Source organism: Heterodontus francisci, chromosome 31, assembly GCF_036365525.1.
Source record: "Heterodontus francisci isolate sHetFra1 chromosome 31, sHetFra1.hap1, whole genome shotgun sequence".
Classification (NCBI taxonomy): Eukaryota; Metazoa; Chordata; class Chondrichthyes; order Heterodontiformes; family Heterodontidae; genus Heterodontus; species Heterodontus francisci.
This window is the reverse complement of record NC_090401.1, coordinates 37,938,169-37,964,205: the sequence shown is the minus strand read 5'-3', so window position 1 is coordinate 37,964,205 and position 26,037 is coordinate 37,938,169. Positions and strand designations below refer to the sequence as shown.

General features: G+C 45.0%; 1 protein-coding gene across 3 annotated transcripts in view; it reads right to left on the bottom strand.

Annotated features, from left to right (window-relative positions):
- LOC137347159 (ribonucleotide reductase M2 polypeptide) overlaps window positions 1-26,037 on the bottom strand; it is a 61,794-nt gene that overhangs the window by 10,208 nt on the left and 25,549 nt on the right. Inside the window, exon 9 of one of the 3 annotated variants that reach the window (XM_068011323.1) lies at window positions 23,927-24,540. The exons of 1 other annotated variant lie outside the window; for it this stretch is intronic. In XM_068011323.1, the coding sequence (XP_067867424.1) occupies window positions 24,508-24,540 (33 nt within the window). In that variant the 3' untranslated portion in view covers window positions 23,927-24,507. Of the gene's footprint in view, window positions 1-23,926; window positions 24,541-26,037 lie in introns of those variants that run through there. One more of the 3 variants, XR_010968879.1, reaches the window with a different exon arrangement.

The window sequence follows — 26,037 nt, the reverse complement described above, 5'->3', positions numbered from 1 at the left end:
GGCTCGAGGGGCTGAGTGGCCTACTCCTCCTCCTAATTCGTATGTTCCAACAAAGCAACCTCTAAATCCCACAAAAGTTCGATCTGGTTAATCAAGAACAGAGAAGAAACTCAAACCTTTAACTGAAGCCATGTGTTACACTTGCAAATTTGACCTACAAGAAAACAAACAGTATCTCTTGCAGGAATTTAATTTACAACCATGCTTGCATTTAACATTAATTAACAATTAGTGTCTGGAGCAGTCAGTGAATTGGGAAATTAGTTGAGGAGAAACGTTTTTTCAAAAAAATAAAAACTACAGCAAATTCAATCAACTGTACTTTCTCAGGATTCATCAGAACATGGCATGTGAAACCACAAATGTGCTGTGGGCTTCTGAAGAGATTCCTGTATGTAATGGTGAGCCCACTTCAGCATGGAATGGATGGGAAAAGTCCCACACAGAACTATCTGTAAGGCAGCTGATAAAAAGTATTTTATAAAAGTTCATTTAGTAGGTGTGGGACTGTAATTAATTGCCCTTGGATCGGTTATATTCCCTTAGTGGGGGTGTTTCAATTTTAATTATCGTCCCACCTGCTATAGTAATACTGAATGCCAGGAACAGCCACAGGAATATCTACCTTTAAAGAGTCTGACTAATTGAATTCTTCACATTGTCTTCCCTGTTGTATCCAGGCACCATAAATTGACATGTTTTGATATGCCATTACTAGATTGGTGTCTGAGTGGTCCACCACGTTATTGAAGGACTGCCTCCGCTCATACCCGAATGCAGCATACCTCAAACCCTAAAAGGAAGATTCCTCTAGTTTCCATTCTGTTAAACTGCCCATTTCCACTTGCATAACAATGCATGATTTTGCTCCTACCTCAGCTCATCTGCTGCTGAAACCCTCATCCATGCCTTTGATACCTCCAGACTTGACTATTCCAATGCACTCACGGCCAGCCTTCCATGTCCTGCTCTTTGTAAATTTGAAGTCATCCAAAACACTGCTGTCCATGACGTAACTCGCTCTAAGTCCCATTCATCCATCACCCCTGTGTTTGCTGACCTACATTGGTTCCCAGTAAAACAATGCCTCAAATTTTGACATTCTCATATTTGTTTTCAGATCCCTCTATGGCCTCGCTCCCCTACCCCATCTCTGTAATCTCCTCCAGCCCTGCAACCCTCAGATCTCTGTGCTCCTCAAATCCTGGTCTCTTAAGCATCCCTGATTTTAATCGCTCCACTGTTGGTGGCTGTACCTTCAGCTGTCTAGGCCCTAAGCTCTGGAATTCCCTCCCTAAACCTCTCCACCTCTCTATCCTCCTTTAAGTCTCTTCTTAAAACCTACCTTTTCGTTACTGGCCCGAATATCTCCTTTTGTGACTCAATGTCAAATTCTGTTTAATGAGGCTTCTGTGAAGTGCCATGGAATGTTTTACTACTTTAAAAGTGCTGTATAATTACAGGTTGTTGTAGTAACTGTTGCTGAATCAGTTAGCACAAGTCACAAAGGCCACCTCTGCTATTCACAAACCAATTCTTCACAGAATTCCAATAGCTCACTCAACTTTTACAATACCAGACCCCAGTGTCGATCACCATGGCAACTGTTATGCAGCAGCATCCAGGAATTCTCCAACCATAATGATTGCATAGAGATGATTGTTATTTTTCCCAGGATTCCTTACTGAATCTGGTTACCAAGGGAACTACCTTCCAAGAAGGACTGAATAAATAAATATGTCCCCTTGATCTGCCAAAAGTAGTGTGCTGCCCTCCTGTCATTAAAATATTCAGAACATGGTTGTCATAGTTATGCTGCTAAGTGTACTCTTTGTTTGTGATTATACATTTATTTAAGGTGAATGTACATAAACAGAGAAGAGTTCTAGCTGGTTGTCAGCAGTTTTTAAATCTGTGATTCTAGCCAGAAATGTATTTCATGACCTAGCTGCTTTTCCGTGACCAAAAGAACCTGCTCAGTCTTTTCACCTTTGCTGTGAGACATTGGCCTAAACCTGTGTGGATGTTTGAAGATAGATGGCCAAGCAGAAACAACATGGTGGGGGGAGGGGGGGGGGGGGGAGGAATAAATTGGATAGCCCCCGAAAATAGATGTGGAGATCAAGATGATCCCATGCCCATTGATTGCAGTGCAGGAAGCATGCCAACTTCGTGCTGCCAGCTCATTTCAATGATTAATGTCCAGCCAGCGCCAACTGCATTGTTGATTGGCTGGACGCATCAGCAGAGGATCAATATCGTGAGTGGCTAGCAACATTAACGCTAGCCAGTATCTCTTAAAGCCAGAAGGTGGGGTGGGAGGAGATGCATCGTGGCTGGCAGTCGTGCATTGAAGAATGGCACAGGATGGGAGAGATCAGGCTCCAAGGTTTTCGGACGCTGCACTGGAGGCCTTGGTGGAGGAGGTGGACAGGAAGAGATGCCCTGTATCCACAGGAGGCAGTACACTCCAGACACATAATCAGAAAGGCAGTGGGAACAGATAACTACGAATGTCAATGTCAGGAGTCAACTCCCTAGGACTTGGATGCAGTGCCGCAAGAAGCTCAATGAGCTCAGACAAGTGGTCAAGGTCAGGAAATGCTACCTCAAATGCCATATCCCACCAACTGCACTACTAGCCTCAGACATTGCTCAATTCACCACAACCCCATCACTCAGCTATCAATAATCTCCAACAATCAGGACTCAAACTTGACATTCATATGCTCCACCACACTGTCCACACTTAGAACTGTTGCAAGCCTCACACTCCCCTCTCACACACTGTTGGCTATTCAACCATGCCAGTCACATCATCCAAATAGATTGCACAACACTCACTAACACACTTCTCTTTCTTGCAGGAGAAGGTGGCGCACAACCGGATGTAGCAGGAGATACCCAAGGGGGACAGGCTAGCCTGCATATCCTAATTCCCATGGAAGAGATGGTACTGGCTTTTATTGGGACAGCCATGGTTGATGCCTTGGCCAGTGGAGGGGTTGAAACCATTGAGGATGACGATATCCTCATACCTAATCCTCCTTCTCTAATCCCACCTCCCGTTCATCCCACAATCTCTTCTGATTTCCAATCTACAGATTGTTAGATAAATCTCCAAGCCTGTTTGTGAAGAAGACACTGAGACTAGGATGCTTTGGTGGAGATTGTTTATTGCTTGTCACAGAGCTTACTTCTGCTCTCCACATAATACCACCAGTCAGTGCTGGCTGGCTCTTTATATATACACACTTGAATTCAATGAACTGATAACACCCAACACCTGTTAACCCTGTTATCTTGAACTACCAGGTATTTATCATCTATCAACAGAACTTCAGACCCTAACACAGATGGTGTAAAAGCATGCACCTCTTACTTGCCCCCACTCCCCATACCACAACCCTATCCTTGTGCCTTTCTCCTTTCAGCTACCCAAGAAATGCAACCTGGCCAGGCAGTGGAAGACAGCAAGAAGACAGTGATGATGAAGACATACCATCACTCGATTTCACACTCGCAGCCACTAGCTCAGTTACTGTCACTGCACGTAATTTACAGGAGAGCATAGAGGCATAATCTGCACATGACGAGTTATCAGGCCATGAGAACCTTGCAGCCAGGGCATGGAGAAAGGATAGAACCCAAGTACCAGCTCGCCAGAGGGTGAGGTCACACACAAATTCTGCTGCAGAGGACTCAGATGAACATTTTGATAGGAGCCCGTCCTTTCCAATATGGAAGTGATGGCCAACTCCCTCAGCATATTTGTGGACCCAACCATGAAGCAACGTCTGATGGCCAATGTCATAGCTTCCATTGCAGCACAAGCAGCAGCCACCCAATGTCTGAGTGCTGCAGTGGAAGTTCAGACAGCAGCCATCATAGCTGCAGGTACCAGTGTTCAAGTCACAGTAGTCTAGCAATCTATCCTCCAACAGATTACTAGGATTTGAGGTCCTTCCCCGGGGGAGTGCCAGTAGCTGCGTGGAGCATAAATCTGCTGTCCTGTCTCATGAAGGCAGCAGTTATCCTCCCACCACTGCTACTCTGCCAATGCCCTTGCTGTTACCTGTCAGCCAGCCAGCCCAGATTGCTGCTGCCCACGGTGGGATGGCGCTGCCACAGTGGGGCCTTCTAGAATGAGAGCTGCTTGAGCTCATCCTGCAAGGCAATCTGCAGTCTTCCTCAGTGGAAGTTAGCAGCCTTCTACCAACCATGCTGCAGCTACTAGGGTAGCATTGAGTAGGAGCACGACAACAGGCAAAGTCACACCTTCTCAAGGGCAATAGAGATGGGCAATAAATGCTGGCCCTGCCAGCGACATTCACATCCCATAAATGAATTTTAAAAAACTCAGGGAATGCATGAGGGTGGTTAGTTGACTTGTGTATGCAATATGGCATGATTCTATTTAGAAATTTTCTTTGAAAGGTTTATTTTGTGGCTGCTTTTATTTTTGTATTTTGGCCATGGTGTTGATCAGTGACAAAGGGAAGGGAAGATGTGGAACTCTCTGCGAATGGGGATTTGGCGGTGTATTTACTGGTATTGCAGTCACGGACAGCCTGGCCAGAAATGGGCTGTCTAGATTACCTGTTCTCTTCCTCTCCATGTTTCTGCTCCTCATTCTCCTCTGCTCTTCAGCTGCTCTCTTCTGACTGGCAGCAAGGGTAGTCCCCTCATAATGACAAGGTTGTGCAGCATGCAGCAGACCATCACAAATCTTGAAACGTCTCTGTCGAGCACTGCAGAGCTCTTCTAGAATGGTGGCAGGCAGCAGAAGTGTTGTTTCAACATTGCAATGATCTGCCCAATCACATTCCGTGTGGGAGTATGATTTTTTATTGTATGCATGTTGTGAAAGTGTGCATGTGTTGTGCACCAGAGTCATCAGCCATATCGTCAGCGGATAGCCCTTGTTGCCCAGCAGCCACACCTTGGCTTGCTGTGGTGACTGAAATGCAGCTGGCACACGATCCCTCTAAACTGTGCAGAAACCCAGAATGTACTACACAGGGAACAAACAGGCTGTAAAAGCAATGTTCCCTTTAAGATGAGCACATGTGCAGCTGTGCAGCAATCTTAAAGGGACCACGCAGAGCAAACAGAAATTAGAGGGAACATGGGCTGGCACAGTAGACTGCTGCAGCATGAAAGCATCATGACTGCTGCCAGGATACTGGGCATTGATTCCACCCCCCAGGGAGTGGAATTCCTTTCAATTCTGAAAAGCCGTGTGCTTGCAGTCAATGGCACCCTGCTCTATTGGGAAGCCTGAAATTCTAGTGAAGCCATGTATTCGTTCTGCTTGCTTGTCCCTGGCAAGTGGGAATGAAATGTTGTTAGCTCTTAGGAGCTTCAGTGGATGGCAAACTGCAAGATGTTGCCGATATTTCCGGCTCCATTTGGAAGGATCCAGATACATAAAGGTTCATCGCCACGGTCACCTTCTCAGCCACTGGTAGTGCAGTCCTTCTCCTGCTGAGGTTGCAACGATGGCTGCAGCAAGTAGCAGGTTTCAGTGAGAACGTCCTGACTGAAGCGCTGGCATCTCACATATTGTTCCTCACTGAGGTTCAGCTGGGAGAATTGCTCCCTGAACATCCTAGGTGGATACGGCCTCCTGTTGAGATCCGTGCTCCTCCTCCTGCTCCTCTTCCCTCTTCCATTAGCTTGTCCTGCTCCGTGGGGCTTCTGTTCATTCTCCAAGTCATGCCCTATTCCAAGTGGAATGGCTAGTAGTGTACGTCTTGTCTCTGGTTTGTGCAGAGTCAGTAAAAAAAACTTCACTGCACCTGCCACACCACACCCTGTAGACTTTTGCAACTTTAAAGAACTATAGAAAGCACCAAATACTTGCAGAATTGAATCAACAGCCAGAAGAAATCAACCAGTAACTGACCTGTAAGTAATTGATAATCCCTTTAAATAGCGCTGGAGGACGGGTCCTTCCTGCTGCACCAGCTGGAGCATTGAGCTCCAAAATAGCACTGCTAGCGGCAAGTTGGCATGACATGCTGATTGACGTCATGATCTGTCTGCTCTGTGTACTTGTAGCAGCTCTTCGCAGCATGCGCACGCTAACACCCTCACCAATATGGTGTCAGGTGCAATTCGCCCCAAAAGTGTGTCTGCATACCATAAATGCAGTTTTGGAGATCTAAGGGCACTTATAATTATCAAAAAACAGATGCAAATGATCCCAATTTTGTGCCCTATGTCTTCACGGTAGTTTGAACATATAGACCATTATTATTCAAAAAGGCCATTGCATCTGAAAAGCTCATTCTTCCCAGAGACCAGGCACAGTTTGCCCTGTTAGGGATCTACCTAATTTACTTAATATACAGAGCGCAAGTCCTTCGTCCTTCCCCAAAGGTAATAGAACAAGGTTCTAGCCTATCCTTGCAACATTAAGACCTCTAATTATTTATTTCTAGTTATTTCAATGACATATTTCCATGAGCCCAATGGCTCAGAAACCATTATGTTTCTTGGAGTATTTCATCACTACCTATGTTATCCTTATAACAGGCAATCCCATTTCCAACAAAGATATTTATTCATTCTTCTTCCTTTTTAAAAAGGAATTAATCTGGACAGCTTTAATTGTTTATATTGGGAGAATGTTTCACAAATTCACTCCTCTATAAATGCTTTTATGTATTACAGTGTGTTTCACCCTTTTTCTGATCCTTCATGAACAGCTTTCCTCTTCTTGCATTGGTGATCTCATTGAAACATATAAGATTCTAAAGGGACTGGATCAGGTAGACTCTGAGAGATTGTTTCCACTGGTCGGAGAATCTAGAACATGGGGGCACAGTCTCAGGATAAGGGGCCGATCATTTAGGACTGAGATGAGGAGAAATTACTTCACTCAAAGGGTTGTGATTCTTTGGAATTCTCTCCCCAGAGGGTTGTGGATGCTCCATCACTGAATACATTTAAGGCTGGAATAGACAGATTTTTGATCTCTCAGGGAATCAAGGGATATGATGTGCGGGCAGGAAAGTGGAGTTGAATTCTAAGATCATCCATGATCGTTTTGAATGGCGGAGCAGGCTCGATGGGCCATATTTCCTGCTCCTATTTCTTGTGTTCTTGTATTGCACATTGGAGAGCTGATCCCTGCAGCACTGCTGGGATCTACCTGCTAATATGGAGATCCATAGAGCAGTAGGACTGGTTCCTCTCATTGAATTAAACCAATGATCACAACCCAGTGGCTCATGCAAAGATCCACATTTCTGTGGGTTTATAGTGCTTTTGATTATTGTAGGTCAGGTGGTTTACATTATGAACAGAGACAATATGCCTGAACTCAGCTGCACACCTGTGATGTAAAAGAACCTTTTGGAAGAAAGAAAATTAAGTTCAAAGTTTATTTTGTTTAATTTCTACTTGTGTCTTCTGTCCTTGCATTCGTTGACTAAGTTAAATAACCTGCTTACAATATTGAAGTCCTCAGCATGGCAAAAACCTAGATGACATTCTCTCTCCATCCTTCTGTCTCCAAGGAAAACATAAGACCGGGAATAGGCCATTCAGTCCCTCGAGTCTGTTCCATCATTCAATTAGATCATGGCTGATCTATACCTCAACTCCATTTACCCATCTTTTCCTTGATACTCTTACCCAACAACAATCTTTCAGTCTCAGTCTTCAAAAGGCCAATTGGCCCAACACCTAGTCTTTTTGGGAGATGATACCAGAATTTCACTATCTTTTATGTGAATACGTGCTTTCTGGTTTTACTCCTGAATGGCCTAGCTCTAATTTTAAAACTATGACCCCTTATTCCAGATTTGCCCACCAGAGGAAATTGCTTCCCTGTATCCTACCCTATTGATTCCTTTAATAAATTAAAAGACCATGATTAGGTCACATTTCAACCTTCTAAACTCAAGGGAATACAAGCCAAGCTTATGCAACCAGCCTTCAAAATTTAATTCTTTAGGTGCTGGCATAATTTTGGTGAATCTATACTTTCTTTCTTTTGGGCCTCCTTATCTCGAGAGACAATGGATACGCGCCTGGAGGTGGTCAGTGGTTTGTGAAGCAGCGCCTGGAGTGGCTATAAAGGCCAATTCTGGAGTGACAGGCTCTTCCACAGGTGCTGCAGAGAAATTTGTTTGTTGGGGCTGTTGCACAGTTGGCTCTCCCCTTGCGCCTCTGTCTTTTTTCCTGCCAACTACTAAGTCTCTTCGACTCGCCACAATTTAGCCCTGTCTTTATGGCTGCCCGCCAGCTCTGGCGAATGCTGGCAACTGACTCCCACGACTTGTGATCAATGTCACACGATTTCATGTCGCGTTTGCAGACGTCTTTATAACGGAGACATGGACGGCCGGTGGGTCTGATACCAGTGGCGAGCTCGCTGTACAATGTGTCTTTGGGGATCCTGCCATCTTCCATGCGGCTCACATGGCCAAGCCATCTCAAGCGCCGCTGACTCAGTAGTGTGTATAAGCTGGGGATGTTGGCCGCTTCAAGGACTTCTGTGTTGGAGATATAGTCCTGCCACCTGATGCCAAGTATTCTCCGAAGGCAGCGAAGATGGAATGAATTGAGACGTCGCTCTTGGCTGGCATACGTTGTCCAGGCCTCGCTGCCGTAGAGCAAGGTACTGAGGACACAGGCCTGATACACTCGGACTTTTGTGTTCCGTGTCAGTGCGCCATTTTCCCACACTCTCTTGGCCAGTCTGGACATAGCAGTGGAAGCCTTACCCATGCGCTTGTTGATTTCTGCATCTAGAGACAGGTTACTGGTGATAGTTGAGCCTAGGTAGGTGAACTCTTGAACCACTTCCAGAGCGTGGTCGCCAATATTGATGGATGGAGCATTTCTGACATCCTGCCCCATGATGTTCGTTTTCTTGAGGCTGATGGTTAGGCCAAATTCATTGCAGGCAGACGCAAACCTGTCGATGAGACTCTGCAGGCATTCTTCAGTGTGAGATGTTAAAGCAGCATCGTCAGCAAAGAGGAGTTCTCTGATGAGGACTTTCCGTACTTTGGACTTCGCTCTTAGACGGGCAAGGTTGAACAACCTGCCCCCTGATCTTGTGTGGAGGAAAATTCCTTCTTCAGAGGATTTGAACGCATGTGAAAGCAGCAGGGAGAAGAAAATCCCAAAAAGTGTGGGTGCGAGAACACAGCCCTGTTTCACACCACTCAGGATAGGAAAGGGCTCTGATGAGGAGCCACCATGTTGAATTGTGCCTTTCATATTGTCATGGAATGAGGTGATGATACTTAGTAGCTTTGGTGGACATCCGATCTTTTCTAGTAGTCTGAAGAGACCACGTCTGCTGACGAGGTCAAAGGCTTTGGTGAGATCAATGAAAGCAATGTAGAGGGGCATCTGTTGTTCACGGCATTTCTCCTGTATCTGACGAAGGGAGAACAGCATGTCAATAGTCGATCTCTCTGCACGAAAGCCACACTGTGCCTCAGGGTAGACGCGCTCGGCCAGCTTCTGGAGCCTGTTCAGAGCGACTCGAGCAAAGACTTTCCCCACTATGCTGAGCAGGGAGATTCCACGGTAGCTGTTGCAGTCACCGCGGTCACCTTTGTTTTTATAGAGGGTGATGATGTTGGCATCGCGCATGTCCTGGGGTACTGCTCCCTCGTCCCAGCACAGGCATAGCAGTTCATGTAGTGCTGAGAGTATAGCAGGCTTGGCACTCTTGATTATTTCAGGGGTAATGCTGTCCTTCCCAGGGGCTTTTCCGCTGGCTAGGGAATCAATGGCATCACTGAGTTCCGATTTGGTTGGCTGTATGTCCAGCTCATCCATGACTGGTAGAGGCTGGGCTGCATTGAGGGCAGTCTCAGTGACAGCATTCTCCCTGGAGTACAGTTCTAGGTAGTGCTCAACCCAGCGGTCCATCTGTTTGCGTTGGTCAGTGATTATGTCCCCCGATTTAGATTTGAGGGGGGTGATCTTCTTGATGGTTGGCCCAAGAGCTCTCTTCATGCCATCATACATTCCTCTGATGTTTCCGGTGTCTGAGGCCAGCTGAATATGACTGCATAGGTGTTGCCAGTAGTCGTTTGCGCAACGCCTAGCTGTTCTTTGTGCAGTACTTCTGGCTGCTTTAAGTGCTGCGGATGTTAAATCGCTGGGGGCGTTCTTGTAGTTCAAAAGTGCAATGCGCTTAGCGGCTATGACAGGTTCCAGCTCTTCATTATGAGATTGAAACCAGTCTACATTTCTCTTCGCACTTTTGCCGTAGGTGGTCAAAGCTGACTCATAGATGGCGTCTCTGATGTGGGCCCACTTGGTCTCAGCATCCCCTGTGGGAGTGTTTTGAAGGGCTGTTACAAGTGAATTTAGAAATTTTTGTAACAGCTGTGGGTGAGAAATTCTGCTCGTGTTGATGCGCGGGTGGCCCTTCTGCTTGGAATGATGCAACTTCTTTGGTCTGAGTCTAACCTTGCTGCACACCAGGGAGTGGTCGGTGTCGCAGTCCGCACTGTGGAAGCTGCGTGTGATTTGAACACTGTTTAAGGCGGCTCGCCTTGTGACAATGAGGTCTAGCTGGTGCCAACGACGTGATCTTGGGTGCCTCCATGAAACCTGGTGACAGGGTTTAGTGTGAAAGAACGAGTTGGTGATGCAGAGGTTATGATAGGTACACAACTCAAGCAGTCTCTGCCCGTTCTCATTCATCCTTCCAACGCCATAGCGCCCAAGGCAGGAGGGCCATGAGTCATGGTCGGCCCCAACCCTGGCATTAAAGTCCCCCAGCAGGAATAGGTGTTCGGTGTTGGGGATGCTGCTAATGATGTTATGGAGTTGTTCATAGAACTGGTCTTTAGCTTCAGGTGCGGAACAGAGTGTTGGAGCATAGATGCTGAGTAGGTGTACTGGACCAGAGGTAGTGAGCAGTCGGATGGACAGTATGCGTTCCGAGCCATTTGAGGGAGGCTCTATCATGCTGAGCAAGGAGTTTCTGATGGCGAAGCCCACTCCATGCTGTCTTGGTTCTTCAGGATCCCTGCCCTGCCAGAAGAAGGTGTAGTCTTGCTCTGCTAGAGAGCCACTCGCGGGGAGGCGAGTCTCCTGAAGTGCTGCAATGTCCACATTGAGTCTACTGAGCTCGTTGTTAATGATGGCGGTCTTCCGAGAATCGTTGATTTGTGTAAGGTCTTCCGACAGGCCAGGACACATAGTTCTGACGTTCCAGCTTGCAAAGCGAAGGGCTGGTACCTTCTTTCCTTTTTTCATGTTGTTTGGTGCGGTGTATCAGTCCACCTTTCGGGCAATGACCCTGAGCTCCAAGCACCCATTGAAGCAGGCAGACTGTGGCGGGACAGAACCTTATTGACCGGGGGCTGCCCGGTTTGAGGCGGGCGGTAGCTGTCCAGTGAGGTGCAATGACCTCTCCCACCGACAAAGGCAACCCGTGGCGCCCAGTTTCTACGCCAATTTATCTGGACTTATAACCCGTAACTGCTGCCTTCCGTGTTGTTTCAGTCGCTGTGAGGCAACTATGGAGTGACCTCTCCATGGCGCATGCCTGGGCAAATTTATGGAGGTTGAGAGTTGCCCAGTCGTCAAAACCCCCCTCTCGGCCTTTCTGGTGGGGTCCAAAGGAGTGCAGGACACGACGTTTGGCACCAGTATGGCTGCAGGAACTGCCGGAAACATGCCAAAGGTGACACATGACCGCCTACGGGGTTCCGCTCCGGATTTTCTGTTAGGGTTTACTCCCTTAGCCTTGGTCTCTCCCAAGACGCCCACAAGGCAGTGGGGTTGTTGGGGCCCCTACACAGGTGTAGGATGGTGCCGGTGGGAGGAGGGGATGCAAGGGGGAGGGGTAGAGGGAGGGGGTTGGGTGGGGGTGCAGGGGAAGGGGGTGCGGGGTGAAGATGGTGCGAGGGGGGGGCGGGCTGGGACGGGGTTGTGAGGGGGTGAGCTGAGAGGGTGGAGCAGGGAAGGGGACGGGGGTGGGGGTGGGTGGAAGGGGGGTAAAGGTGGGGGGAGGGGGGGTTGAATCTGGTGCAGGTAATAAGCCATTCCCTCAGTGCCCACCATCGACGTCCGGAAAGCTCATCCACGTCCTTCGGGAGGTGAAGCATCATTTGGCAGACTTAGAGGTGATTACATTTGCTAAGGGTTTTTTTTTGCAGTGGTTTAAATAAAGGCATGCAGCATTGCCGACAGTGCGCTGCAGATGCTCTCCGAGCCATCTCCCGCGGGCGCTTTGAAGTTGCGGCCGGGGGGGGCCGTTCGTGGATGTTTTGGGTGTTCGGGGCACCTTTTCACAGGACTTCTCTCGGGTCCCGCAGCTCCTTCTTCACCTCAATGGACTTACCGCATGCCGTGGCTGCAGACACTCTGGACTGTGAAGACAGCAGGATCGGAGATTAAAGTATCGGCAGCTGTGCTCGTCAGTTTCATCCGGATCAATTTCATTGAGAAAACAAAGAGCAGGTGTGGCTGGGGGAGCTATACTGTATCCCTTCAAAGGTCAATATATCCTTTCTGAAGTACATTGCTCAAAACTGAACACGGTACTCCAGGTGAGGTCTGACCAAGGCACTATACAACTGAAGCATCACTTCATCCGCTTCATATCCCAGCCCCCTTGAGATAAAGGCTAACATTCCATTAGCCTATTTGATTATGTTTTGTACCTGTGCACTAGCATTTAGTGATTTGTGTACCTCGTTCCCAAAATGTCTTTGTTCCTCCACAGTACAATGAGAAGCTTATTTTTATGTTGTCTGATGCAAAATAAATGAGATATGTGGAGTTCAGGTTGATTGAAGATCACAAAACAGATTTATTAAACAGATAACTAATATATACAGCACAGAGCTAATTATTTACAGAACTTGCTCCTTGGTGTTACAGTAGCAGAGTGAGACTGGCATGACCTGACTACTTTCTGACACTTATCTCATTAGCATACTAAGATCTTAAATGTACTTTACTCTTAAAGGCAATTACACAACACACAGTTCCCATACTTCTGCCCATTAAGAAAGTATTCTGATTTGTCTTTCTTGGAGCCAAAGTGAATGACCTCACACTTCCATTTGCCACAGTTTTGTCCATTCTCTTAATTTGTCTATATCCTTTTGTAACTTCCTGCTTCCATCTACAACTTACTCTGCTTCTTAACAAAGTGTCATCTACAAACTTGGATATACCACTCTCTATTCCCTCACCTAAGTCGTTAATATATATAGTGAAAAGCTGAGTTCACAGTAGAGATCCTAAGGGAATATGACTTGTCACATCCCACCAATCAGAGCAGAATCCCTTTATCCATACTCTGCCTCCTACCTCCCAATCAATTAATTACCAAGCAATGTTACAAGGTTAACTCCAATTCCACGCACTCTCATTTTTGCTAATAATTTCTGTGCAAAAAATTAGCAAATCCCCTCTGGAAGTCCATATAAACAACATCCATAGAAACTACCCTGTTCACCATATCAGATACCTCCTCAAAATATTCAACTAGATTAGTTAGACATAACCTACCTTTCACAAGTCCATGCTGACTCTCTTTCATCAGCTCATACTTGTACTCAGTCACTGTCCCTGATGATAGATTCCAGTAACTTACCCACAATTTACTAAAATGACTAGTCTGTAGATACGTGGGCCACGTTTACCAGCCCTCTAGGGATGGGTTGGGAAGCAGAGGGGAGTATAAAATGGTGAGGGAAGGCGGTGGGTGGAGAGGGGTGGAGTGCCTCTCACCTTCCCGCCGCCATGGCATTTTACCGGCGTCGGGGAAGGTCGAGGATGACCTTCCTGTCCAAATGCAAATTGCCCTTCAGTGACCAATTAAGGGCAGCTTAAAGAGCCTCTTCCCACCACTGCTGACATTTTACCATTGGCAGGGGGGAGGGGACCTCCACCATGTGGGGAGGCTGCCAGTAAAAACAGGTAGCCTTCCTGTGGGCTGGGGGCACTGGCAGTGGGGTTGTCCTGATCGGCACCCTGTGGGCCACAGAGGGTCCCCGTCAGCAGGAGTGGCAACACGTGATGAAAGACCCGACCGCGCCATTACTAATGACCCCACCCCGCTCTTCAATGGGGCCTGCCTGAGTGGCTCCAGTGAGCTCAACCCCACTCGCCTGTCTTCTAGGGCTTTCTTCATGTCTGCTGCTCTGGGCCTCCTGCAGTACCGGCAGTGGTCACAGATTGGCCGGCAGCTCTTGGGCCAGGATCTTGTCTCTTAAAGTGGATAGCATCCTCGACAGCGGTCAGCTAATTGCCTGCTGCCGTTGAATTCAGCAGGGAGTCTGACAAACAGCTGAGGCAGGGTTGCCACCCCCTTCCGGCCCATCGCCAGGATCCCACCACAGAAATTAAATTCAGCTCCTGGTTTCTATCTTCCTCCTTTCTTATATAATGAGGTGACACTTGCAATTTTCAGTTAGTGGCAGACAGGTCCACACCTATGTGATCTGCTGCAAGGACAGCTGGAGCTACCATGCACCACTGAGTTGGCACATGTAGAACAGTAATGGACAACAGACACATTCAACTTGGTTGCCTTTCCTTGCAGGCATGCTGCAGTAGTGACCTATGGAAATAATCCTGTGTTGGGCTGCTCAACCACTTGTCTACAGACTCATTCATGCACTTTATTGATTCCCTGCACCTTTAGCAAAGGCTATGATGTTTATTATTTTTTATTTTAGAGATACAGCACTGAAACAGGCCCTTCGGCCCACCGAGTCTGTGTCGACCAAGAACCACCCATTTATACTAACCCTGCAGTAATCCCATATTCCCTACCACCTACCTGCAGTAGGGGCAATTTACAATGGCCAATTTACCTATCACCTGCAAGTCTTTGGTGGTGGGAGGAAACCGGAGCACCCGACAAAAACCCACACGGTCACAGGGAGAACTTGCAAACTCTGCACAGGCAGTACCCAGAATTGAACCCGGGTCCCTGGAGCTGTGAAACTGCGGTGCTAACCACTGCACCACTGTGTTGAGATGTTGTTTTAGGCTTTGTGAATTTTGATCCCTGTTATGGTTCACTTCTCTAAGTGTCTTCATCTGTTTAAATTTAACTTAATTTTACTCTGAAAGACCCCCCTGAGCTTGCACCAACTTACTGGTGCTGGGAATAATTATGCAAATTAACACCCCAGAAAACTTGCATTTGATGTTTCAAAGCAGATTTGCACCAATTCTTAATTGGTTTCTCATTTTGCCAAGTGGATCACAATGTTCTGTGAGGCGGTAAAAGACGGTACTAAATGCATTACCAATAAACACATATTAAGATCCAACACAAGGTAACATCTTGTCTAACAAACAGCCATGTCTACCCAGGCTGTCTCTAGCTCCGCACCATAGACACCTTTACCTCTTGTGTTTAAAGGAAAATCATGGATAAATATTGGCCAGGACATTGTGGATAACTCCCCTGCTCTTCTTCAAAATAGTATCCTGGGATCATTTACACCCACCCAAGCAAACAGATGGGGCCTTGGTTTAATGTCTCATCCGAAAGGTATAATCTTCAACAATGCAGTATTCCCTCAGTACTGCACTGGAGTGTTGGCCTTGATTTTTATACTCAAGGAGTGGGTCTTGAATCCAGATGCTTGTGACTCAGAGGCGAGAGTGCTGCCAACTAAGCCACAGCTGACACTTCATGTTAAAAAGGTGTCATGTTAATAGCTGCCACATTTCAGAAACTTATCACTGTTTTTTCAATAATCCTGTTCAACCTGATGCTCTTGAAGAATTCTTTGGAAATGAAAATTAAAATGAAATTTTGCATCCATAAAGTATCAGAAATTAGCAGCAGCATCAATATAAAACTGGTTTTCAGCTGTTATGTAATTTTATTTTCAAGTGGCGTGTTACATACTTATGGGTTTTTATGTTAACTTGCTCTTTGGGCTTAGTGTAACAGGCCATTCCTATAAGCAGGTCATGCATCTGTAATGAACCCAAATTTCCCTTTTCCTTCCAATATCTAGGTAATGGCAACTAAAGTTACGAGATCTATCACATACTGCCGCATGATTCCTAATGCGTAAAACAGAAAAAAAAGATTCCTAATGCGTAAAACATTAAGGGATATGGAGATAGGCAGGACAATGGAGGTGCAGAAGATCAGCCATGATCTTACTATCATAAGATCATAAAAACTAGGAGCAGGAGTAGGCCGTCCGGCGCCTCGAGCCTGCTCCGCCATTCAATAAGATCATGGCTGATCTTTTCGTGGACTCAGATCCACTTACCCGCGCTCTCACCGTATCCCTTAATTCCTTTATTGTTCAAAAAGATATCTACCTTAGCTTTAAAAATGTTATTAAATGGTGGAGCAGGTTCAAGGGGCCATATGGCCCACCCCTGTACCTATTTAGTTTAGTCTAGAGATACAGCACTGAAACAGGCCCTTCGGCCCACCGAGTCTGTGCCGACCATCAAGCACCCATTTATACTAATCCTACACTAATCCCATATTCCTACCACATCCCCACCTGTCAGTTGCCAGCATTCGCCAGAGCTGGCGGGCAGCCATAAAGACAGGGCTAAATTGTGGCGAGTCGAAGAGACTTAGTAGTTGGCAGGAAAAAGACAGAGGCGCAAGGGGAGAGCCAACTGTGCAACAGCCCCGACAAACAAATTTCTCTGCAGCACCTGTGGAAGAGCCTGTCACTCCAGAATTGGTCTTTATAGCCACTCCAGGCGCTGCTTCACAAACCACTGACCACCTCCAGGCGCGTATCCATTGTCTCTCGAGATAAGGAGGCCCAAAAGAACACTAATCCCATATTCCTACCACATCCCCACCTATCCCTATATTTCCCCTACCACCTACCTATACTAGGGGCAATTTATAATGGCCAATTAACCTATCAACCTGCAAGTCTTTGGCATGTGGGAGGAAACCGGAGCACCCGGAGGAAACCCACGCAGACACAGGGAGAACTTACAAACTCCACACAGGCAGTACCCGGAATTGAACCCGGGTCGCTGGAGCTGTGAGGCTGCGGTGCTAACCACTGCGCCACTGTGCCGCCCCATTTCTTATGTTAACTTATGTTCTCATGATCGTTTCTTAGAGTGGCAATTAACACTTTAGGGTTACATGCAAAATATTAACATACCATTCTTTTTTAGACTCTGAAAGATCTGCTGTTTGTTCCAAGCATTTTCTGCTTTTCCTCTCATTATTCTGAAATATGGCTTGTCCAGCCTGACAAAATGTATTTCCTAAAGCCATGAAAAGTGATATAATATAATAAACTTTAGCTTTCCACATTATTTAGCAGTTAGGAAGACAGTTTCCAATTTTCTACTTTGTCATATCCTCAAGCTATGACCACTACAACTTGAATAACATATGTCTGGGTGCTAGTACATTCTTGTCATTACATAAGAAAGGTATTGACACTGCTATTGGAATTACTGAAAGGAGTGACTGAAAGGAGCACATCTAGATGAAGCTATGATAAAGCCATGATAACAACAATGGAACAATTTTCTGAAAATCTGACCCTTGAACTTTAATTCTCTGCCAACCTGCAATCTTAATATCCAGAGCATCCAAAAAACTGCTCAGTACCACATGAAGTAAATTAAAAGACTGCCGATTAGAAACAAATATCCTTTTACTTTGGCACCCAGAATTCAACCCAGAAACCAGGATGTGCATCTCCTTTCCTTGATGGGGAAATGGACAATGCAAATTATTCAAACACTCTCTATGGATGGTACAGTTAATGTAGGCTGAAATATAGAGGAGTATAATCACAAACATAAAATACAGATAATAAAGCAAAAAAAACAATAATTTTCAATTAAATAGGTGATATATTTTACTTTACTCGGAATGAACTATTTCTCGATATTCCTGGTGCTATATGGAAAGTTTTAAGGAGTGGATTTTCCTTCCTGATTAGATCAGTGTTGGTTTTGCATTGCTAATCAGCTAAAAATAGTTTAATAAGAATGCGACACTCAAAGACATTTAACTAATTCTGCCAACGAAGAGCAGTTTTAGAAATTTGAGAGACAAAGAATAATAAGTTATCTGCAACTTCTAAGAACACTACTTAAAAACAAATGGCGAAATTTTAGTCTTTGTCATATGAAAGATAGTATAAATAAAAAGGTTAAGCATAATAAATAATATGATGATGAATCCAGTGTCCAAGCTCTTAACTATCCCACTGTCAATTACACATGGACTGATCTGCAGGAGAGCAGACTCAAGGAGCTGACTGAAGTACCTATCTATACGATCTGTCTAAAACAGAGGAGATAGCATGCCTACATGGCTTATAGCATTAGCATCTGTGAGAAATTCTATCACTGGTGTCATAGGCTCGCTCATGGGGTGCTCTTCTCTGATGGAGTGATGCCATACTCCATGGTGAACTGCAGTGTTGATTCTTTGCGTTAGAATGTCACATGTGTGGGTGTAGAATTCTCCACATTAGCTGACATGTGGTGAAAGCTCCAAGACAGACAGTCCAATGCCTCCAGCAATCTCTCATAGCCAAAAGCATTCTCCTTTTAAAATCTGGGCCTCTGAGGTTGGCATCCTTTTCCTGTTCAGAGAATGAATGTGAGTTGGGCCTCCAGACATCTCAGTCCTTTTCTTCCTCTTCCACTGCCACCACCACCACCTTCTCCTGCTCATTGTACATTATGGATCCCATTGTGCACTCCCCTCAAAAGCTAAATTTTGCAGGGGGCATATTCCCAAGCAGGTCCTTAAAAAGTTAAGATTAACTGATGCTGCATCTTAAGGAGGGCTTTCCTTATCATTCTCCCTAAATCCCAAGCCAAAGTCACCTGCCTCACCTAGGAATAGGAAAGAGACCCAAGGGTTTGGAAATTGCTTGGATAGTAAGAATTTCTTTGGTTCATTTTCAGCAGTGGGCCAGACAGAGTTTGTGTTTATTAGCAAATTTGGTTGCAATGAGTCAGGCTGTGAGGGAGTAAGGACTGCAAAAGGAGATGGACAAGTTGTCCACACATCTGGGAGTAGGCCCCCAGCTTCAATTTCCAGCTTCCCTATATGTTCTCTACCCAAGGTTTCTAGTGCTGCCTCTTCAGACAGGGATAGAGTCTGGAGTTTCAGGGAATCTTCCTCTTTGTTATGAGCAGTTTGTTCCTGCCTGGAAACTAGGAGGTGAGTAACTGACATTGGTAAAAGGGCTTTCAAGCTTTCATGATAGTTAGAGTTGCTAAGGGAAGCAGCTTTTCAGAGTAGGTAGAAAAGGAAACAGTAAACACAGCAAAGTCTTCCCTGCTGCCTAATTAGCAAATGCGGGAAGATCCCAAGGAAATGTCAGATCAGACGGAGGTGGTTAACAGTCATACCATGCAGAGTGGAAGCAATGAGAGATGTGAGTATGATTTCTTCCTTTGCAGACCAGGTAATGCAAAATGAATTTCTTTCAACATTGTAGCCAGGCCCTTAGGTATATGCTGCTGATATCGACATGGTGGCCAACCTCTTGCCAATTCTGCATTCTAACTCTCTGAGACATAGCGCCCATATGAGGGAAACTGGATGTCCCACTTGGTCACAATGACTCCATCAAATAATCCCCGCATGAAAATCTAAACATTCCACTGCTGTCTTATCTGCAGGTTATATGTTAGCATAGGTCTTGAATCTTGTTTTCCCTCTTTGATCTGGAAAAGTGCACTGTAATGTTTGGTGTGAATCTGTAGAGAAGTTACTAGCTGCTATTGTGTGCAACACTTATATGTGAGACTTGTTATCAAGACTTTTATAACTTCCAACATAAGTAGATGTGGTCACTGGAAGTGAGTGTGACAGAATGATGTTTAAACAGGATGAACTGGTAGGAAATGAATTGTTCAACTCAATGGAATATGATTTACATTTTTGATATATCCACAAGATGTTAATGTACTGATTGTCAAATTCATTAATATATTCTAAACCAAGTATACCAGCTTGACTTCATTATTTAAAAAAGTTCCAGTTATCCAGTCAATAAATAAAATAATTATTAAGTGATACTTTAGGATAAGGTAAGTATAATGACTGCCCTGTAACTTGTATTGTTTTTAATGCATTCATAATTTTCAGTCTATGTGGCTCAGAGACCCTGTGTGTAACCTTTTCAGTGATGCAGATGCACTAGGACCACCTATGGTGAGGGGATTCCTGCAGCTTGTGTGCTGCACAGCAGTGAAAATGCAACATTTCCATTTTCTTTAGTGACAACCAGTTATTAAGAGGATTGTTTGGTTTCTGTCTTCCTGTGCAGGCTAAGAGTTTGCTTTGTTTTAATACTGCTGTGTATTTTCTTATTGAACTTTCCTTGTTCAAACTCTCCCAAATCAGCATTTAGGAACAAAAAGGATAATAATTTTGGTTAATACCTATTTAGGCCACTGTTGAAGTAAACTGAATGGTTTCCTACTTAAGTCTGAAGTGGCAGTTCCATGGAGTAGGGGAAGCTCTCAAACATTTTTGTATATTTATCTTGATAACACACACACATTTACTATCACAAAATGGGTTATATTATATTACTACACAACAGTGAGAAAGATCTATGTTCTGGATGATGAAAGTAATCTCTCTCCAATCAGCCATCTGTTTATCCAGTTTACTGAGCTCCAAGTTCAATATCTGCAACCTCTTCCACATCCTCCTCTACACTTCCCATGATCCTACCAGCATCCCCCCTACAGCCCCACCCAATCAATTAACTGAGTGCCTATCCATTATACATAGCCCTACAAAATGTCTGCTTTATCCAGATTATTACGTAGGGTTAAATTTCACCTTGACCTATTTGCATAGTCCTTCAGCACTTTCTCCATGTCCAGTTGCCTTGCATTCTATCAAGCTACGCATCTCTTCTTCAAAATCTTGATTGTTTAATGACCCTACTCTGCTGGCAAGGTATCTGACCAATCTCTCCTCTGTAATAGCATAATTCAGTCTTGGTACTAAGCAATTCATTCTCAGTGATTTCAACTTCCCCCTGAACTCCCCTTGCACTGTCACCATCAGCCTCTGCACTCTTTGCCTCCCTGAACATCACCCTCTACATAAACGTGGCCACCAATGTACATAATCATACTTCTATAACCTTATGCCGCGAACAACAGATGCCCCTCTACGTTGCTTTCATAGATCTCACCAAAACCTTTGACCTCATCAGCAGACATGGTCTCTTCAGACTACTAGCAAAGATCGGATATCCACCAAAGCTACTAAGTATCATCACCTCATTCCATGACACTATGAAAGGCATAATTCAGCATAGCAACACCTCATCAGACCCCTTTCCTATCCTGAGTGGCATGAAACAGGGCTGTGTTCTCACACCTACACTGTTTGGGATCTTCTTCTCCTTGCTGCTCTCACATGCTTTCAAGTCTTCAGAAGAAGGAATTTTCCTCCACACAAGATCAGATAGCAGGTTGTTCAACCTTGCCCATCTTAGAGCGAAGACCAAAGTACGGAAAGTCCTCATCAGGGAACTCCTCTTTGCTGACGATGCTGCATTAACATCCCACACTGAAGAGTGTCTGCAGAGACTCATCGACAGGATTGCAGCTGCCTGCAACAAATTCGGCCTAACCATCAGCCTCCAGAAAACGAACATCATGGGACAGGATGTCAGAAATGCTCCATCCATCAATATCGGTGACTATGCTCTGGAAGTGGTTCAAGAGTTCACCTACCTAGGCTCAACTATCACCAGTAACCTGTCTCTCAATGCAGAAATCAACAAATGCATGGGAAAGGCGTCTGCTGCTATGTCCAGACTGGCTAAGAGGGTGTGGGAAAATGGCGCACTGACACAGAACACAAAAGTCTGAGTGTTTCAAGCCTGTGTCCTCACTACCTTGCTCTACGGCAGCGAGGCCTGGACAACGTATGTCAGCCAAGAGCGACGTCTCAACGCATTCCATTTTCGCTGCCTCCGGAAAATCCTTGGCATCAGGTGGCAGTACCGTATCTCCAACACAGAAGTCCTCGAGGTGGCCAACATCCCCAGCATATACACCCTACTGAGCCAGTCTGGAATGGCTTGGCCACGTGAGCCGCATGGAAGATGGCAGGATCCCCAAGGACACATTGTACAGTGAGCTTGTCACTGGTATCAGACCCACCGGCCATCCATGTCTCCGCTTTAAAGAGGTCTGCAAACGCGACATGAAGTCCTGTGACATTGACCACAAGTCATGGGAGTCAGTTGCCAGTGATCGCTAGAGCTGGCGGACAGCCATAAAGGCAGGGCCAAAGAGTGGCGAGTCGAAGAGACTTAGCAGTTGGCAGGAAAAAAGACAGAAGTGCAAGGAGAGAGCCAACTGTGAAACAGCCCCAACAACCAATTTTATCTGCAGCGCCTGTGGAAGAGTCTGTCACTCTAGAATTGGTCTTTCTAGCCACTCCAGGTGCTGCTCCACAAACCACTGACCACCTCTAGGCTCTTACCCATTGTCTCTCGAGACAAGGAGGCCAAAGAGAGAGAAGAGCAAGATAACCTTATGATATTACAAGGCCTTTCTGAGCTCTATTATTGACAGGGTCTTTTCAAATTATTTCCTCTACCTCTATGGTGCTTTCGATGTTATGAATTATGGAATTTTCCCACACTACCTGTTGTGCGTTCATCTCAACAGCGCAGATTAACCTCCTCTTCATTCGTATATCTATCTTTTCACATTCTGATATATTTTCTTTTGAGAGAAATGACGTATAAATGCAAATTGTTGTTGAAGCTGAACTGTGCAGTGTCAGGACCAGTGTTAAGATTACTAGAAAAGAGCAATAAGGAGCCTTGTGTAGGTCAGCTGTCAATGTCTATCTATATTGTTAAAGAGAATATCTGGCATATTATTGTAGAGCCTGTCTGAACAATCAGAACCTGCTACACACTGTCCACTACCAGCAGCGAGGAGTGATCAGAGCCCAATCCATACAAATGCATAAGCAATGCCACAGGAGATGAACTATTTTTGATGATTGAGTGCTCCTACCTGAGTAGAAATCACATTGCACCCATGAATTTCCACACTATTAATACCAGTGATGCTTTATGTTGCAGTTATGATTTTTATTTGCCTTACATTTTGGACAGTCTGAAGTCCTCCTAGGCCAGACTCAAAGATAATGTTCCTGTATACATGTCCTTTCCTGAGAAACAAAATGTTTAAGTCACTCCAAGCTACTGGCACCATAACACGGTTACACAAAATGTGTTCATCTTCAATATATTACTAAGTAACGTCTGAATTCTATCGAACCCTATGAGAATGTGCAGTGGACTAACTTTGAACAGCATTCAGTACCAGCAGAATAACTAAATAACAATTTTTTTTTAAGGGGAAGAGGTTATGGGGAAATTCTGATTTCACCATGGTTCACTTTAGAATTCATCATGTTACCTTTGGAGCAACCACAGTATAAGAGCCCTCACATGGCAACAGGGCTATCTGTCTGACGGCAGTCACCCTTCAAAACCTTTCATTAAAGTAGGTGAATATTGGCAAAGCATTCTTGTTTCCCCGTAACCTTTGCACAGTTTACAGATCCAGCAGATGGATAAAGGTTGGGAATAATGGGTGTTGACCTTTCAGCTGCCATAGAGTTACAATGTTGATTTCTTGAGTTGTCATTGAGAGCAGTCCCAGAGGACACACGCCTACAGCACAAAAATACCTCCCTCTGAGGAAGGTGAAATGAGTGGCTATAGACGTATCAGCATGACAACCTTATTTTGTTAACATTTTATCATCTACTGCTATTAACCCTGTCAAAGCCAGAAAGCGGTAAATCCAACGAATTGATCTGTTACATCAGTGTTGGAAAAGGTTGTTTAAGGTTGTTGTGTGTCATAGTCTGACTTTAAAAAAAACCAAACATCACTTCTTTAAAAATCAAAATGGCTACTTGAATTTTAATTGGATGAAATGAATCACAGCAGACAGATTTTGTATGGAGACAATAGGCAAGGGAAGAGCTGCCAAAATTTGCAAAATGGAAATGCAGTGGGAAAAAAGAGAAAATGTACCAGAGGAGACACAAACGAAACAGGAGCCTCTTGATGTGGTTGTTACAATTTGGGCTCCTTAATGGTTCACTTTATTCATGTGCGCAACAAATTGCAGTTTCCATACATAGACCTGTGTCTCCTATTATCAGAAATTTACACTCTCAGGGAAATTATGAATGCGGGTATTGGGCATATGATTAACAATTACCCTTTTAGCAAGGTATTTGGCACTGAGGTTGCATGGGCTATACATCAACAGTCCTGCTGAAAACACCTAAGCAACTCCCAATGACAAAAAGATTATACATTTTTGAACCAAGGGAGCTGGGAAATTAAGAATACACCTTTAAAAATGATTTGCATCACCCTTTAAGAAAGGCACTTTCTCAGTAACATTTTCACATCTGCCGTCAGAGATACATCCATCGTTCCTATCTAAGCACAAGAAATTAACTAGTTTTCTTTGTCTGGAATGCTCACTAAAATGTCAACCACATCTCCGGAAATGAATGTGAGGATCCTGTTGAAACAATCATATCAGAAAAATCAATGAAATGCACTGTAAATTACTCATACACCAACAGAAAAGGTTAAGCATGCACTCCCATCACAGCAGCTCCAGATTGTAATATATATGGAAATTGCAGTACATCTCTATAACAGAATTATCACCAACATTTTTGCCTCAATCTCAACAGGAGTTTCATTAGGTATTCTACTTAAAGGATTTAGACTGATTGCTGAAGAAAAATTAACTCTGACATTAAAAGACCGGATAAATCTATCACCCCAGTCGAATGAGCTGGTGACTGCAGTTGTAGACTTGTTGCAACTTAATTGCCTTTTTATTTTGCTCAATTTCAGCTCTATTTTAATTTAAGAGATATCAATCAATCTAATGCAGTATATACACTAGCAGTCATCCCAGAAACTGACCCCATCACACCTAGACTTGTATTGAAAAAAAAGTCTTTTGAGCTGGCTAGGTTTTCCAACCCTCCAGAATTGTCCTGGAATCTCCTGGAATTAATTAATCTCTAGGATGGAAGTGGAAAGGGTGTTTCCCCTTGTGGGAGAATCTCGAACTAGGGGTCACTGTTTAAAAATAAGGGGTCGCCCATTTAAGACAGAGATGAGGAAAACTTTTCTGTCTCAGAGGGTCGTGAGTCTTTGGAATTCTCTTGCTCAAAAGGCAGTGGAAGCAGAGTCTTTGAATATTTTAAAGGCAGAGTTAGATAGATTCTTGATAAGCAAGGGGGTGGAAGGTTATCGGGGGTAGGTGGAATTGTGGAGTAATCAGTTCAGCCATGAACCTATCGAAGGGTCGAGTGACCTACTCCTGCTCCTAATTTGTATATTCATATGTAAATGTTTCCATTCAGCCTGCAGGTGTAAACTGTTCCCGGGTCCATTCTTCATCTTCACTATGACTGGAGATGAGAAATTTCCCTTTGTCAGTCCGGCTTTTAAACTATTGTGCTGTCAGTTTCACAGGTGACAGCCGCTGATATTGGGAACAGTCATTTCCCACCAGGCTCGAGGTTTTCCGGCAGGATTTAAAAAAAAGAAAACTCAGAACTCACCCGAGAACCTCGAGTCTGTTGGGAAACGATTCTTCTCTATGTCAGCTCTGAAACTGGCAGCGATCTTTTTTAAAAGAACATTCAAAGAGCGTTCCACTCTCTGTTTGAGATAGAGTGGGAGAAAGAGGGGGAGGGACAGGGAAAGGGGTGAACAGAGAGAGAGAAGGGGGAGTAAGAGAGGGGGACAGAGAGAGAGAGAGAGAGAGAGAGAGGCAGGGACAGAGACAGAGAGGGGAGACAGGGGGGGGAGAGAAAGAGGGGGAGAAAGAGGGGGTGACAGAGAGAGCGAGGCAGAGAGACGGGGGGTACAGGAAGAGAGAGAAAGGGGGACAGAGAGAGGGAGAGAGGGGGGAGAGACAGATTGGGAACAAAGTGGGGGGTCATAGAGCGACAGGGGGGACAGAGACTGTGGGGAACACTGAGTGGGGAGCGGG